The sequence below is a fragment of the Myzus persicae genome, unplaced genomic scaffold (genome assembly GCF_001856785.1).
Source record: "Myzus persicae strain clone G006 unplaced genomic scaffold, MPER_G0061.0, whole genome shotgun sequence".
In the NCBI taxonomy this organism is placed as follows: domain Eukaryota; kingdom Metazoa; phylum Arthropoda; class Insecta; order Hemiptera; family Aphididae; genus Myzus; species Myzus persicae.
This window is the reverse complement of record NW_019103602.1, coordinates 272,382-291,120: the sequence shown is the minus strand read 5'-3', so window position 1 is coordinate 291,120 and position 18,739 is coordinate 272,382. Positions and strand designations below refer to the sequence as shown.

Here is an 18,739-nt window from a genome sequence, read left to right as displayed (position 1 = left end):
CAGTGCGTGTGTATATAAATTAAAAACGGCTAGACCGCGGCGGTCAGATAGTGTGTGTACGAGAGGGAGAGAGACAGTAAGTGAGAAACAGTGAGATGGACAAGGAAAGAGACCGCGAACGGAAGAGAGGACGACGGCGGCAACCGGTCTGCCAGCTCGTTTCGCCGCCGCCGACGACTAACGCGCGCGGCATGAGACCCGAGCCAATTAACGAAAAATATAATCGGAAGAAATACCTCGGCGGCGACCAAGACTACGAGTATTATTAAAAAATAAAAAAAAACGAGACGAGAAATACCGAAATCGAATCGAATCGTACGATAAATCGTTGTCGTCGTATAGTCGTCGTCGCCGGCATTGTAGTGGCGGCGACAGGTGTGTACAGGCGGTCATTGAAAATAAAATAAAAAACCGAAATAAATTTATACATTTTTTAGAAATGCTGCGTTTGTTATTAGGTACGTCGCGGTGGTATACACACACACACACACTCACACACTCACACACGCATTATTTATATAAATTCGAATGGTACTATGATATTATACATTATAATATTATTATTATTATTATTATTATTATTATTATGTATTCGATATGTATAAATTCCAATAGTATTATATTATACTATTATGGGACATTTGAATATTCAAATCACGCGCGAGCGAGCGCAGTCACATCGGCAGCGGAACAGCAGCGGGGTATACCTGACTTGCAGCAGCTCAAAACACACACGTCATATAATGCGTATAATATCATTGACACGAAAATATCGTCGTAGTAATATATTATATTATTATAATATATTGACGGTTCTCGGAAAGTTCTTTGTGCGCGCCACGTGTATTTATGTGTCAAGCGGTCCGCCGCCGGTTAAAACAATCCGCCGCAGTCGGTCGACTATGATATTATATTATTATAATAAAATATATAATATTATGTATTATATATATTTATATATACATATACTACATAGGTATTATGTACGGTACACGACGGGCTATTATTATTATTGTTATTATTTATTACAATTGTTATAATCGTCGTCGTCGTCGTCGTCGTTATCGTATCGATCGAGGTGTATCGATCGTCGTTGGTCAATAAATGAGCGTCCGGTCGTGGCGAGCGGATTACGCACGGCGGCGGCATCTATATATTATATGTACTTATAAGTACATAATATAATAAATACGGAGATCGTGACCCCAGTTTTTTCTCTCAGTCACTCGCGGATCTGCGAGTTAGCGGGGCGCGTTTTAGACACGAAAACCCTGTTGCCCCTCTGCGCATTTGATGTGGGTATATAATGTATTGTGTATATGTATATAGGATACACGGCACGAGCCGTGTACGGTATAAAGCACGGTGCTCGCCGGTGGCCCCCCGACGGTGCCGGAAGAGAAAATTTCGATAGGAAAAAATAATATATTACTATTATAATATGCTCGCTACGAGTATTGTACGACGACGATGACGACAACGACACGACAAACGTTGTACGTAGAAGAAAGATCTATACAATTAACAGCCACAACACAAGTACAGTACCCTATGAGACGGAGGAAAAAAACTACGACATAGGCCGCGAAAACTCGGCGACTGCACACACGCGACAGCTACGGTCGTGCTCGATTTTTTTTTTAATTAAAAACGCAGAAAACGCACGCGACGGAGGCAGTGGAGGAAAAGGTAAAAACCACGATCGGGTAAACGGCGCTTTCGCGTAACGGTGACGGCCGTTGTCGATAATGTAGTGCGTGTACGATATTATGTATTGTTTTCTGCTGCTGTTTAATAGGTATATGCTCCAAAAATGCATACTGTAAGACTCTAGAGTCGAGCCCAACATGCAACAAAGGAAATAAAATGGCTTAGGGAGAATCAAACCCTCCTAATCCGGCGGCCAGCCTGTATAATATTTACAACAAATCTCGGACCTCTCGTTCGTTTCAAAAAAATAAGTTTAAGTACGTTTCGTCATCAACAAATATTAAAATAGGATATTTTGTCTTCAGCATATATTGATTATAAAACTCGGGTCTCCGGGAAATTATAAATCATTATTTTTATTAATTTCTTCAGTAATATTTAAAAAGTAAGATGATAATAATAATGTAAAGTTTGGAAATTAATTCATTATTTTTTAATTTACTTGGTCAAATTGGGTTTTTTTTAAATTTATTTTAATATATAATCGTATGAGTCATAAATTAAATGTTTTAAAAATGTGCTAATATAATAACAATTTGACGTGGTGTAGGTAGACATGTATGTGAGCTAGATCTTTCAATTCTAATAGATGTTATTCCATTAAATTCCAAACCGGGATTTTCAGATACCTTGGTATACAAAGTGTAACAGAATGAGTAATGATCTGATAAATAAAATAACTTTTGTACTAATCAATATTTTTTTTATGTTTAGTTTCTAGATAGTAAACTATAAACTAACTCTCGCTACAAGCTCAGTGTAAAATAATTGTTTTTTATTTTTCAATAGTTTTAAATGTTACTGAATTTTTTTTTGGAAAAATTTAATTCAAAACAATCAATGTTCACGGTACAGACTTTTATTTAAGTGAAGTACGTGGCTTATTTTTTTCGATTTTTAAAGTATCAATATTTTTTTTGGAAATGTTCTGATGTGTAAATCTTAAATTAGGTGTAATATTCGTACTTATGTTTTCATACGTTTAACTAGCATCAATTTTTCATTTAGCATTCGTCAGGTTACACCTTGTATATCAAAACCAAAGGGGCCGAACATGTCGTACGGCTAACTAAATTCCCGGGTACTAAGCCTAATTTCCTACATCTTAATACGTGTCGTAGACGAAACGTACACTCAATCGTTTGACGGGGTAAACCCCGTCCGTTTACCATTTACGCCTGGACTAGGCCGCCGCCGGCGTATATTACTAAATAATAATATGCCTATTACAATAATATATTATTATAACTGCTGCTGACGATTCGCGGCGGCGGCGGCGGCGGCGATGACCGAGTTAAACGCGGCGAAGAAGACGTATATTATAATATTATATATTATACGCGTAAACGACGATGAATAATTATAATTCGTTTTCTTGAAAAACCGCCTGTGTGCATGGACGAACGAAAATATATTATTCCGTATGGGTACGATAATATAATATTATATACCTAATATATAGGTATTTATAATACGTGGTAGTGCGGCGGCGGGCGGACGAGGGGTTAAGAAACGAGAAACGGTACGCCGGTTAGATATGAACGTCGACGAGATGGACGGCGCGGCGGCGATGGGTTGTCGGGGAGGTAGTGGGTGAGGGGGAAGTCGGGTATATAACACACATATACATACATACATACATACATACATACATACATACATACATACACAGGTACGTTTATTATATATATTTAAATGCGTTCCGGGAATTAAACGAGTTTTGTGGACGGTGGTCTTGTCGATCCCGCCGCCGCCGACTCGGTCGTTTTACTTGCGCGTGTACTTGCGTGCGCGTGTGCGTGTGCTGTGCCGCGGCCGCGGTGCGTGCACACGCTCGGACGACCCGTTCGACGGACGGACGGACGGGCACCACAACGGTGGCCGCGCGGTCATTATAATAGATCGGCGCTTGAGCTGCAGCGGCAATAATAATATTGTGTATTTGTGTGTGGGGTATAAGCCACTGCCGAATAAAAAAAAAAAACGTTTTGCCGTCGTTATCGCCGGCGCGTCTATAATAGTAAATAATATGTATAACCCTCGCGTATAATATCAATAATATTATTAAAATTTAATAACACCGCACACGCTATATTATAATATGAAAATTATCGGGAACGATGTATTAAAGTATATTATGCCCGGAAGCGAGTACATAATATTATATACACAACGATATTATATATTATAAAAAGGCATCGGTAGTTCGGTAGTGGCTTCGCGATATATATATTTATTTATATATAATATAGGCTTGACTGCTTGAGATATATATATTATATTATATCCACACAATGCCATACAGTGTTATATATATTATATTGTATTATAATAATACCTAGCGCGGTGCTTGCACGCGACCGACACTGTATTATTGTGCAACAATTTAACAACAAGTCGGCAGTTATGTCCATTAGATCCCGAATGTCCGATGTATGGGTTCCTGCCTATATGTTATATTATTATATCGTTGGCTAAGTGCCAAATAGAAATTTTATAATCAGCCATTATTGCAATATATTATAATCTCGGGACTTAAATGGGGCACATATCATTATCTCATATATACGATAAGTCGATGATTATATTATACGGGGTGGTCAATGCACAGAAAATACATAGTAATAATATTTCTTTATTATTATAATGTGTAAAATAAGCGCAAATAGGTGTGCCATATCCGTTAAAACTGAAAGGCTCTAGTAGTATGCTCGTTAAGAAACCGCGCGATGTAGGTAAAGAAATAATACCACCAATACCGTTCTATACGACAGTAATATATAATATTATTATGTTATAAGATCATAAATAAAACCAATTTGTGAGGTCAGATATCGATTTCACCACCTACAAAGCTCGAGTATTTCCGGGAAATCGCCCGTCTGTATATTTTGTGAATAATATAAAAAACCAATTAATATTAATGCGTTTCTATTCGAGTTTCGAAATAAATGTATATGCTTTATAGCTGGTATACAACGTATCATTAGGGCCACATTAGACGGATCCACATCTTCGATAAATGTACCGATACATTATTACAGCGTGCTAACATAAAAATATAATATCGAAATAAGCCGATTAAATTGTACTTGCGTTACTAAAGTCTATACCATACTAGCAGGTGATGTTTTTTTTTTATTAAAGAACACTCATTATTTAAAAACTATTAACGTTTTTACTTTTTGAATATTAATATACGTCTTTTTAATCTCATATACCAAATACAAATATTATTTAGAGTACTTCGAAGTACTTCGATGTATAAAATAATCGATATTGGGAAGAATGTTTTATAACTTATAAGTATTTAAAGTTTGATGAGCGGAGTAGTGGATCAACCCCTACACCAATCTACTGCTCTCGTCTAAACTTTAAATACTTATAAGTAATAAAACATTCTTCCTAAACTTGATTGTTATACATTGAAGTATTCCAAAAAATGTTTTGCTTTAGAACAAGGAATTATAGTTGTATGTTGTGAGTAAAAAAAAGAAAAAAAAAATTATTTTTTTTTTCAAAAATCTTGTTTTATAATGACAGATTTTAAAATAATGCATGTTCCTTCGACTCAACACTCAACCATGTGTAATATTCAAATCAATGGGATAATAAGTAGAATTAATTTAAATACAAAAGTATCAATTTAAAGTTGAATTATGTACTTTTTCACTTTGTTTTCAAATCTAGTAGATGTTGGTACTTTAAAAGACTGTTTTGAGGTATGCAGGAAAATTCCTAAGAAATAAGACAATAGCATTTCGGTAAAATGCATAAATAGTCAAAATAAAATTACGTTAATTTAATTATAGCCTATAGGTATAAGGTATATACTATACACTATATACTATGTATATTTCGGGTTTACCGCTAACTTGGCGAGATTGACACGGACTTACAAGCCCCGAAAATAATAATAATAACACTATGAATTATAAACAAACAAATAAATATAACAAACAAATATAAAAAGTATAAAAATACTGACCGTCCAGCTGAAGGTAAACTGTAATGCCAGGTTTCCGCCGGCAGCGCCACGATTGCTGACGTCTGCGGGTGAATTGGTGTCCGGAACTGCAGCCGCAGCGTCACCGCCAAGCGTAAACGAGTTTCCGCCGAGCACGGGGCTGGTGACATTACCGAAGGAGCAGTGGTGTAGGTGCGAGTTGGGAGTTTGGTGGTGATTGGAACCCGCGGCTGACGAATCGTCTTCCCCGATGACCACCCTGCCACCGGCCAACGCGGACGAGGACGACCCACCCGCTGGCTGCTGCTGCTGTTGTCGGCTCTGGTACTCGCGCAAGCACACTTGGAATAGTGTGTTGCACTGCGGTGCACCGGTACACTGCAACGTGTTGCGCTGTGCCGATGACGATTGCTGTTGGGTGGACGACGAGGAATCGCTGCCACAACACTCTCCCGTGGCCAGTTGGCCGCGGTAATTTTCGATCTCCAGTATTTGCAGCTCAAAAAATCCCAGTGCCCGAACATCCTGAATGCGTGTAAAACGTTAAGAAAATCAATCATTTACCATATTTTAATGTGATACAGGTATTAGTATGTTCCATGATTATAATATACGTCATATAAGTTGTATAATTTAACAGCAATAATAACAACAACAATAACAACAACAATAACAACAACAATAACAAGACATAGAGGGCAACGCGGGGACGGCAACCGACAACGGACTTACCAATCAGTTCGCTCGATCAGCCGTCATACGTCCCTATAAGTAGGTAGGTGGTAATGGTACAGTCGGTCGTACTATACGTTTATACGAATATAACAATATACGTCATTGTTATGACCATCAAACGTCATCTTTTTAATCCGTTCTAAACTCTAATAACAATAATAGTCGTATCGGTGTAGCCAGTTAAGTATAATATTCGGTCGATCGTATCATCCTGGTGTCAATTGTACCCTGTATACCATGATTATGCAATTCGACTATCTAGCAACTATTGTGAAAGTCTATTATAATATGTGAGAAAACAACGACAGTAATAATGTATCTATGTATGTACGTGTGCTTGTGTATGTATATACGGTTGATATCGTGGTTTAGTGGTAATACTTCGGAGAACAAAAATCGCTATTCAAATTAGTATGTAAGCCGAGTCAAGTTAGATGTCGTGTCGTGTCCAAAAGTTGAGCTCTCCCCGCAACTCTAGAAATTGAATGTAGAGAGTGTTTAATGAATTATGCCATGATTGCAACGGCCAATCAGAATACTATAAAAGGGCACATGGCAGACGCAGTGCAAGGAAAATAATTTGTATTACGCCTAAACAGATTGAAGGAGATTTTTTTTTAAAGAGATACCGTATGCAACATGTAACCTTATTGTTATGTCCTGCTTGAACTCGGTGAACGCGGCGAACGCGATCAAATTCTGTTCTGACTATGCTGTTTGTCGCGCGAACGAACGAATATAAAGTTGTTTTGTTTTTCATGTCATCATCCGCGTCACGTAGGACACGGCGTATAGGTATATGTAATATTTTGAATTGAGAGCACTGCTGAACATTATGTTTTATAAACTTATATTATATGTAATAAGGTGCACGCACATACATCAACCTGCACCTCCTTCGGACTCTAAATTCTCATCTTTCGTTGATGATGGTAACGGGTGGGGGTGGTATAATTATATCGTTTCCGCCGCATATCCCCGCGGGCATCAAATCCGTTAGCCCGTCGGGGCGGCGGCTCCGATAATTCGAATAATCGGCGTTTCGCCACCGCGCATATAGCCATATACGTGTGAGCCGTACGACACGAAGACAGAGATGATTAATAATGCGCTGTATGGCGGCGGCGGCGCCGAAATAGTTTCTCATGAAACTCCATATTGTTACGCTAATGACGAGGTAGGTGGTGCAGGAGTACCTTTTTGTGGCAGACGGCAGTTAGGTAAAGTGTTAATTAAGATTTTATGTTTTGGGTTTTTATTATATTATGTTAACACCGCACACATATTCACACGGATTAAACGTCAATTTGTAAGATGTTAGGTTATTAGCCGACTGATTTAAAAATAATTAAAATATAAACATGACACGAGATAATATGTATAACTATACTTTAATTAATAGAACTAAATTTAACTATGAAGGTATACAACGATATTTAACTGCCTAATAGATTGTACTCTGTGTGCGTTATTCTGGCGCACTACATTTCATGAATACAATCGGTTTGAGAATGTGTGTGATCAAAAGAACATTAATAAACACTTCAAATAGAATATAATTGTTTATATTATACAGCAAATTGGTAATTAATATAAATGATAACCTTTTAATTGCCATTATATCTTTTGGATCTTTTTGTATTTATGTACAAAAAGCTGGAAAGTATATTGTTTATATCATCAACAATACCTATACTGCCTTCATAGGCATCCGCATTTTCTACTGTAGATACTCATTTAAGTTCTGCAGTGTACACAAATATACTAGGCACATTTCCTGTCCTTAATTCAGAAATTCCATGTAAATTATCTTTGTCAAAAATAAATAGACGAAGAATAGGTGATCAAAAATACATTATATTTTCAATAGAAAATCCGCAGGCTAGAGCCATTATTATATATTAAACTGTGCTAATTAAAAGTCGCTTCAATCACTTATTGTTACAATACTTATAATACTATATAACACTCGCGGTCGTACACTCGTAAAAACACTTTTTGGTCCTTTCGTGTTTGTTTATTCAGGAATAATTCTAATTATAGTGGACAGGTATGTCATCAGTTACAATATGCTTACGGTATCCGGTCCCTGCTACTACATATATTATAGGTAGGTTCCTATTTAAACTGTGCATAAAACGAACTCAATACCACACCATTACAATATAATATAACTAATTATCGCTTATAAGGTCGTCCGACACTACCTGCAGGCCTCTGCACATAAATACAACGAAGCGCGCGCGCGAACACAATAACTAAGTGCATGTCCATTGTCAGATACTTTATTTCGGGTCATCGGTGGCAGGACGCGGACAGGGGGGGCACGAAAACGATTGTTATACGTGACGACGCGACGAACGAGCTCACACAAATACACTCACGCGCGATAATAATGAAAATTAAAATGATAAATGATCGAGTGATTTGTCTCGTCGTTGTCGATCACCGACGCACGCTAAACGGATCGACGTCGTCGTCATCATCATCATCATCAACGTCATGCATAATATATATATATATATATGTATATAGTGTGTGCGACGTGCTAGCCATTTGTTACACGTAAATTCTCACTGCCATGATAAGCGGGGTGGTCGGGGAGGCAATGGAAAAAAATATCGCCCCGCACGACCAGATCTCTCCTCTGTAGGTACCATGGTACCTACCCAGCCCGCGCGTGTCTGTGCGGGAAATCACACGCGATCTATTACTGGATACAATATTTGCGCGGCGTGACGACGACAATGATGGCGTTTTCGAGTAAAAAAAAAATTTGTTGCTGCGAAATGTCATCCAGTTTTTTGTAGGTATAAAATACGCTCGTAATGCACTAATTATAATAATATAACTATACATATATCATATATATGTGGTGTTCGTAACTATATTTATTATATTATATCTAATATGTATATTAAATAAAACGTAAAAATATGTCTCCGTGAGTATAACTATAAAATATATTTTCCGCCGACAATCGCGTGAACCTCTCCTTTGCCGTCGTTCAAACAATCATCCTAACCTATGAACACGCAAGCTAGACCGCCATATTAATCGCGTTATTATTATTATTATTATTATTATTATTACGTTTTTGCGTGGTATAGGAAAAAAATGCACTTCGTCGTGAGGGGTTTTGTGTATGAAGTCGTGTGCGTGTGTGTGTGAGCGCAGTGTGTCTGGTGTTGGCGCACGAAGACATGGCCTATACACGACGACGACGACGACGACGACGACGACAACGGGTTGCGTGCCGGCCGGTCAGCCGCGTTGCGGCGGCTGCCACGCGGTCCCGGCGTGCGTGCCACCACGTCCGCCGCCCACGTAACGCGTGTAGACGCGCGCGCGCGCGCTCGCGCTTGTATAGGTATATTCACAAGCTCTCGCTCGGCAATCCATCTCTCCGCTGCTGCTGCGTACACCTCCTCCACCTCCACCTCCTTCTCCTCACCGTCCCCCGCGCGACTCGTATATTATTATTCGTCACGACTCGGCAGGAAACTTGCGCGCACATCACAGCGATATAATATAATATATTATTATACCGTGTTATTATATATTTTTATACATTGCATTATATAGAAAACGATGTCGTCGTATACACGACGTTTAACCGAATTTCGCTGCGTTTGTACGTGGACGTCGTAGGTATGCGTACACATTGCAAGAGTGGACATATACCGTGGTATAGAGCTATATATTATGCATATAGGAACGACGATTCGCGTTCTCGATATCATTATTTATAATATTATACATAATATACCGTCGTCGTCTTGGTACACTCTACAATGCGTGCATATATATTATGTACACGCGCGTGCAGTAGCGAGTATTACGAATGATTTTCGAGGACGGCGGCGGACCGTGGAAAATCGGAGAATATAACTATGCGTGTCCGTCCAAAGTATAATGTAAAAAGCGGCAAAACGAACGGCGGGAGCGATGGTCTGGCCGTGAGTGGGGTTGCATAGGTACGGGCGAAACGCAATGACGTGTGTAATAGGCGAGACGAATAAATACGCCGCCCTCCACCCACCACCCCACTCACCGCTTCTGAGTCGACGACGTGAGAATAGAACAGAAATAAATGGAATACATTTTTTTTAGAATAATAGAAGGTATATAATAAGGTACCTAATAATAATAATAATAATAATAATAACGCGATATATACACGGCGACTGCGCGTAAAACACGGCCGGAGTATCGAGGCGGCGGGGAAGAGGGCCGGGCTTAACACCGCTGCGGTACACGAACATTTCGACGGTACCACCGCGTCTGGGCGGGGCTTGGGCGGCGTGACGATGCGCGTATACCGCGGACGCGGCCTGGCGAAAAGTTACAGCGCTGGCCGTGAGACGACAGAACGAAAGTCACTCCCCCCGCAACCGCGTCGACGGCCACCGCGGCCGTTGACAGCGGACAGCGCGCGTGCGTCATCCCACCCTGTTGCAACCGTCTTTCGCCGGCAAAGCGCGCGGCGCGAGCGTGAAGAGCGTTTTTAACGTATCGCGTGATTTGCAAACTTTGAATTTACTTTATTTTACACCGCGCACTAAACTGTATAATAAAATACAATGTTAGTTATATGTTCCAGTGATGAAACTTAAAGTTTTGCCGAAAGTTTTCAGCGATCCCGACGGCGAGAAAGAAAAACAACAGCCGTCGACAATTGTTATATTATCGCTCGTAGATTATAACACTATTGAGTTGACTATACAATATACATTTATACTCGATATTATTGTGGATCCTGAAATCGTATGCCGACGGCCGAGGAGGGTCTTCGTCGTTCCCCTGCCGTGATATAATATAATATATTTACACGTGTCCTGACGAAACATCGCGCGCATGTACCAGTGCTGTAACACAATAGTACATTTAGGGTGGCACGAGTGCATGACTGGCGCGACGCTTTTACTAGGCCCTGAAGACCTATAGGGCCCAACCGCAAGATCCGTTTTAGGTTTTTTTACTTTATTTTTTTTTTTTTTGACTATCCGCGTTTGATGTGGATTTACAATGATTATTATATTGTTAGTTGAAACAATTCACGTAATATAATAAAGGTACCCACTGAAAAATATACGAAATATACGTTTCGGTTTTGCATAGGGTGTATTTGTTGAAGTATTATCATACGCGTGTAACGTAATAATATACTATACATATATGAACGGGTTATTTAAGAAATCTCTTTTGTATATCTTTCACGACGATCGTGTCGCGACGGTCGGCACACGCAGAGATAACATCCATCGCAGCAGCCCGCAATGTAACTAATCTATATATATTTATGCGTCTGTATCTGTACACATATCTTTGCCGCGAACACAATAGTGTTCTAATAGAGTACTCTAATGTCCATGATCCATATACGCTAACAGGATACCTTTTTATACTTCACGGCGGTGATCGATGGGGTCGGGGGGAGGGGAGCAGGGAGCATCTAAATGTTTAGCCATCACGGGTAGGTATATATATCAACGTCTAGTTACGCCACCGGTGAGTGCACTACAACTGTACCCATTGGGTACACGTATAGGTATATAGGTATCTATATATACGCCGTTTGTTATAAAATATAAATTTATTCACTCTACATTGTTATAACGAGCCAACGGGGACTAGATAGAAACCTAGTTTGCGGGAACCGCTGTCGCTGATGATGATGCTGCTGCTGCTGCTATGGGTACCTACCTATTATCATACAGTGAGAGAAGGTACGTGGTCGACGGTTGTATAGAAATTTATTAAACGATCGCGGGAAAATACTGCCACCTGACTGAACCGGTACGCAAGTACGGTTAAGCGTGTGTGCATGTGCGCGAGTGTGTTTGTACGAGTGTGTGTGTGCGTGCATGTTTAAGTGTGTGTGTGTATGAGTTAGTGTGTGCGTGTGTATGTGTGTGTATGTGTAAACGTTTTATCGACCGAAATAATAATTATTATTATACACACGAATTTGTTTCGCGCAAAAAAAAAACAACACGCACAGCCAGTGCGCGTAATTATATACAGCGGCTGTTCGGGATGAAATTCACGCGAGATTTAGGTACACTGTTTTGCGTATCAAGTCGCTATCGCCGTGTGCGTGTATAATAATAACCGAAACTTTTGAAGAAAAAAAACTCAAGTATCGGAGGCAGCGACGTATATAAATAGGTATAAATTAATAATATACCTCTATACGAATGGGTCGACTATAATATGTTATGTGACGCGGCCAAACACGACTTACACGGCGGTATATTATAATACGAGTATATAGTCCTCCAGACGATGTTCGGGAAAAACGTCCGGTTGACCCCACGATACAAGTTTTAACAAAAATATAGCGACCAAACACCATTCAGGTCCAAAGAGGGGCGATAATATATTATTATACAGCACCTATACTGGCTATACTAGAGTTATACTAACACAGAAATTATATATATTTCGCTCACTACTTCCAGATTTAAAGAACTTCCTAAATTTTAGAGCCGCAGATACTTTGGAAACGCAGATTAATAAACGTTAATCTAACAGATAAATTCAAATTTGTCCACTCAGCATTTGTAAAACAATACGTTCCCTGTCCATCTATAACATTCTAACTATTCCCGTTAATATTTTCACACTCTAAAGTTCAAAAACATATCGAAGTAGGAAAATATATCCAAGATCTATACACTTAAAATAGTCACCTACCTACCAAAATAAATCAGCAATAGTTAAAAGTTTTTCTTCGAGTTAGGTACCAATAAAATGGGAAATATAGTAAACACTAATAAATTACCTATATTTTATTTACGTTAGGTAACGAAGACGTATGTTCAACAAAAACGATTTTTCTTTACCCAAGTATATTGTAATCTCAATTTTAAATATAATATATTATGTATAAAATGTATAAATATGAATTCTATAGTAGGATAATATATACACTATAACCAGATACACAACACTTCTTTATACAGGCTGTACAGTTGTTTACTAATTTCAATAATCAGATAATTATTTAACAGAAAATTGACAAAAATTAATATAAAATTATAAGCTCAACTAATCGTATGCGCGCTTCAATGAACAGTAAATAGAATCCGGAAAAATGTGATTACCCCCGGACCTATAGTTATAATGGTATCAATATACCAGACTGATAGTATAAAATGAGATTAGACATTTTATTTTCAATAAAATAATAAAATCACTAAGTAAATATATTTTAACAATATAGTACTCACGAAATTGAATTCATAAAAAATGATAAAATTCCATGAAAAATCAATATTTATTTTAATAATTAAGTATTAGTTTATTATATATTTATTTTTATAATAAAAGGTAAGATAATATTTATTGGCCAAAAAAAAATTCAAGAATAATTAATTACATTACATATTGTGCAATATTAATAAATTAATACAAAAATAAATACAATTTTATATTGTTCAGCCCAATTCACCATTGAGGTAATATTATGATATATTAATAAATCAAGCAGACTGATTTCAAAAAATAATATTTGAGATGAAAAACATAACCAACAACCGATAATAAAATGTCAAAACTATATTGTTTAACAATTTCAATAAAAGTTCACGGTTAAGGTGAAAAGTTTGGGTTTCATTACTGGATGCCCTCTTCCTAAAATTATTCATGTAAATAAAAATTATGTATATCTGTTATCATTTTTTTTTCTATTATGCATATAGCATAATGTTAATTTTCTAATAGAAAAAATGTGATAAGCATATTCCATCATATTGCATAAGTGATTCAACTATTTAACCATTGTGTAACAATTATGTACAATAAACAATAAAAAAATCAAAACTCTTGAAATATATAAATTAAGATTAACGTTTATTTTTCAGAACTTCATCAGTGATTTTTTAATATTTTAATTTGCAAGCAAAATATGAATATGTGAAATCTCAAATTTTAAAAATAATTATATCTCGCTTGAAAATTGAAACATTAAATAAAAGCCAACGCTTAAACTTCTTACCTTTAAGTTTTACTCTAATATTAAAACAAACAAGTAACATCAGCACACAAGTGAAACTATAGTGAACGAAAATTGTTTGTATCATACGTTTGTAAGACGGAGACAACAAAAGCACGGTTAGCATCGTCATAAATTACACTTGAAGAACGTGAAAAAAACTAACCGAAGTATAAGAATGAAACAAATTATTATAAGACCTTAAAAATTTGAGAAATTATGATTTATTTACCTAATTCACCTTTTTGATAATATGTACACAACATTTGAATGTTTTTAAAACTAGTAAAAACTACCTGTTATAACCAAAAATTGTATACCAATAAAATATAATCGGTTTATTTAAACTACTTTTAGACCTCTAGTTCTATTCAAATATTAGTAATTGGTAAAATAAAAAGCTATCATAATATTACTATTTATAATCAAACCAGTTAATATATACAAAATTATTTTCAAGTGAGAAAAAAGTTTAAGCACTTACGTAGATAACTTATAAAAACAAATTAATTTTAAGAGGGTTTCTTATTATCCCATCTTTCGATGGGTTCGTTACTCAAACAGGTTGTCAAATGTCATTCAAACGAGCTCTAAAAAAAATGTAATACCACCCAAACATGCATCGCGGCTTACTTATCGAAACCCCTCCATTGACAGTTTCAACTCAACCCCTCATTATTAATACATACACAAATGCTTTAATATATATATATTATCAATTATATGCATTATGTTACTATATTATAACACACAATAGTTTTTGAATTAATAAATAAAAATTACGAACTAGTTGTTTTGTAATAATTGCTGATGGTTAAATAAGAAAAGATGCGTAAATACGGTGCAGTACGGATGACTTTCAATAAGACTGTTATGAAAAACAATATTTATCTCACTTTTTAAAATTCCACGTAGGAAGACAATGTTTACATATAATTTAATAAACTTTTAAAAAAAAAAATGTTCACAATTTGTAACAGTCATAATATACCTATAATATTATGAATGAAAAATATTACGCCTGCACAACAACATTATTGGACGTACGAGAATCATATCTACTTACAGCCGACGGCGCTCAACACTATTTAATGCACACACGCAAACAAAAAAACACCCGCCACACATCATATTATTATACTCGTTCGGCCCCGGCGGTGCAGGTGTCACACACCACAGATTACTTATACCATTGATTTTTAAAACAAACAGATAAGCCATGATATTATAAAGAGCTATCGGCTACCAAGCCGCCCGATCCCACGTATCCACATTATATGTACATCGATCTGCCACTCCCTGAAAACTGCACACCACCGCACCCGTCAGATATCTATAATATTATAACAACAGGGTGTACGCGTATACCTAATCACACTCTACAATGTTGACAGCGGCGAAAGACATTATCTGTGTGTGTAGCCGCCTCGTTCTGTCATCGAGCCGCCGAACTGTGTCTACAAGAGTCAATAATTATACCTAAGTACAATGATAAATCGAAATTGAAAAAAAAAGTAGGACAACCGTTAAGATATGGAGATAATATGAAAAACAATAAAATAAACAATATTATGAGTATCTCAAGCATCCAAATTCGCCATTCATAGTTATTTCAGCCTATATGAGTGGTAAATACTAAGACAAGTACTATTATTATTTATCACTATAATATTTGTATAAACCTAATACATGTATTGTATTACATGAAACAAAATACTTATTACCTATTATAAATATTATAATTATTATTGTTGTTGTTGTTATTATTTGTACGCACTATTATAATACTAATATACACGTTGTATTATTATGTCTAACTATAGAGATAGCAGTAATTGATATTTACGACAAATATTAATTTAGTTTAATTTAAATACACACGGCTGGCGACAGTCGTGGGAACCCGTCGTCAAACGACCAGTGTATACATATACTTGCCGTGCCCCCCCACCCCGTCGCCCCCATAAACACGATATATATTGCAATCGTGGATAGCGTCTGCAATTCGACGAGAACTATAAAAAAATAAGTTTTTTTATATAAATATATATTATAGGTATATATATAGGTACCGCGCGTGTAAATGCGTGCCACATAAACCGCGCACATATCGCGTACGTCATTTACACGGCGTCAAACACGTCACAAACGCCGTGCATTATAGGTATATAATAATAATATAACGCTCGATTATCGTAGCAATAAAATTAAAAAAAAAAAAAATAATAATGGAATTAAATGTGTCGAAAAAAGTCGTCACGAGCAAAGTTCATATCCGACGGTCGTCGTCGTAAATACACAATATACATATGCGATACTAAAATAATGTACAGCCGTTATTGTTATATTGCCGTGTACTCTCCTCCATATAATGTATATGTGTAGTATAATTATTATTATTGGTGTCCCTATACGGATTCATTACCACGACACGACAAGCGTCGGAAAAACGATTATATTGCTTCGTAGGTACTATATAGATGAGTAAAATGGTCGGGATAAAATTCGGAAACGGACTTGAAATGAAACAATTACAAAGGCGCCTGTTGAAGGGGGGAGGGAAGACTAAATAGACCATTGGAATTTTGTAACTTGTGTAATCTAATGATATATGGCATATCATATGGTAAATAAAAAATTCTGGAATAAAAGATTGTTACAATATGATGTAATATGCTACTATTAATAGAATAATAGAGATTATAGGTATTTAGGTATAACGAAATCAACAAAATGATATAGTACTTCATTTGTCTATTGAATTTGAATTTTGTTCCGAATGGTATTTTATTCTTGCCGGCGCGTTTGTAGAATAGTATACTATTTATATTTGAATTGAAATCTCGGGATATTTTTTTCGCTGAAATCAATTTTCTGATCACGTTTGCATCGTGGTTTATCGCAGTGTGCGTATGTATAATTAATTAACATTACGACAACTCCACGGCCGATATCGGTATAATTATTACAATATGAGTAGTGAGAAAATATTTCTAAAAAAAAATTACACTTTACCTCGATCGCAGTGGCCAATATCATCAACATAGTGATGATGGCAAGCGCGAACTTGGACAGCCCGAACGATGACTGCTGCCTTGTACGTCGGCGCACCGGCCGTGGATGGCCGGCGGGTGGTGAGTCGTCGGTTTCGCAGTCATCGTGACCCTCGCAATGGCAGAATGTTGGAAGACACCGCGAAGTCGTCGTCCACCCGGTCCATCTTGGCCGCCATACCCATTTGCTGCTGCTGGCAGCGGTGATCGTGGCGGCGGTGATGGCCATAGCGGCTGTGGCGTCTGCTTCGGGCGCCAGTGGTGCCCGTCGGCGGTGCAGCGGATAATCGACGAGCGTGTCAACGGCAACGAAGAGATCGCCGTCCCGCCGGTGGGCTCCTCTGCGGCGGTCGCCGATTCCGCCGCATGTGTAACCTCCACATGCGGCGGCGGCGGCGGCGGCCGGCGGCGGAATGACGTTAATAATTAATATTCGGTAGAAACGTTTTGTGGCTTTTTACCGTATTTGTTCAATATTGTACGTTTCGTTCGGTACACTAAAAACTTTTCGTGATTTCGCGGCGCACAGAATTAAAAACTCGACAAAAAAAAAGGAGAAATGTTATATACGAGCACCGATGCTGCACGTCGTCTGCAGGGACGACGAAGCGAAAAATTATTATTTCGCCCGATTCGAGAAAACGATAAAAAACAATTGGCAATATATCGACAACCTTCTCGGGTTATATGAAAAAACAAAAATCAACGACGCAAAAATAAAACCGAGTCGGTTTTTCGTCTGTCACACGCGCGATCGGAAAACATACACGACACACGACCACGGCGGCAATGACAACTGTGCACTACGACTACCGCCTACTACTAGTGAAAAGTGGTGATACACTGCCGGGCAGGACGGCTCTTGCTAGAGGCACAGCGGCGGCGGTGGCGGCGGCAAACGTCTGACCACGGGCAAAAAGCGGCGGGAGTATCAGAGCCCGGAGCGGCGCAGTGCTTCTGGTAGTAGAATAGTGTGTAGTAAATAGTAGTAGTAGTCGTAGTAGTAGTGGTGGCGGCGGCGGCAGTGGTGGTGGTGGTGGTGGTGGTGGCGGTGGCCGTTGGTGGTGGCGACGATGCCGGCGGTGGTGGGAGTATAACGAGACTGCGGTGTGCGAGCGGTGGCGGTGTGGAGGGTAGCCTCGCGGCTGCGGCGGCGGCGATGCCGGTCACCGGCTCGCGGGCGCGCGTCGCGGTGGTCGTCGTCATCGGCGGCGGCGGCGGCGGCGGCTACGAGGCAATGCCCGAGGCCGCCCGCTAGATCACGACGGCGAATAA

At 38.3% G+C, this 18,739-nt stretch overlaps 1 protein-coding gene across 1 annotated transcript in view; it reads right to left on the bottom strand.

Annotated features, from left to right (window-relative positions):
• Window positions 1-18,398, bottom strand: part of LOC111034836 — a 51,496-nt gene extending 33,098 nt beyond the window's left edge. Inside the window, exons 1-2 of the mRNA XM_022316228.1 lie at window positions 17,427-18,398; window positions 5,699-6,202 (exon numbers count right to left, since the gene is read on the bottom strand). Coding sequence (XP_022171920.1) covers window positions 5,699-6,202; window positions 17,427-17,693 — 771 coding nt within the window. The 5' untranslated portion in view covers window positions 17,694-18,398. The remainder of the gene's footprint in view (window positions 1-5,698; window positions 6,203-17,426) is intronic.
• Between the last annotated feature and the right edge of the window lie 341 nt (window positions 18,399-18,739).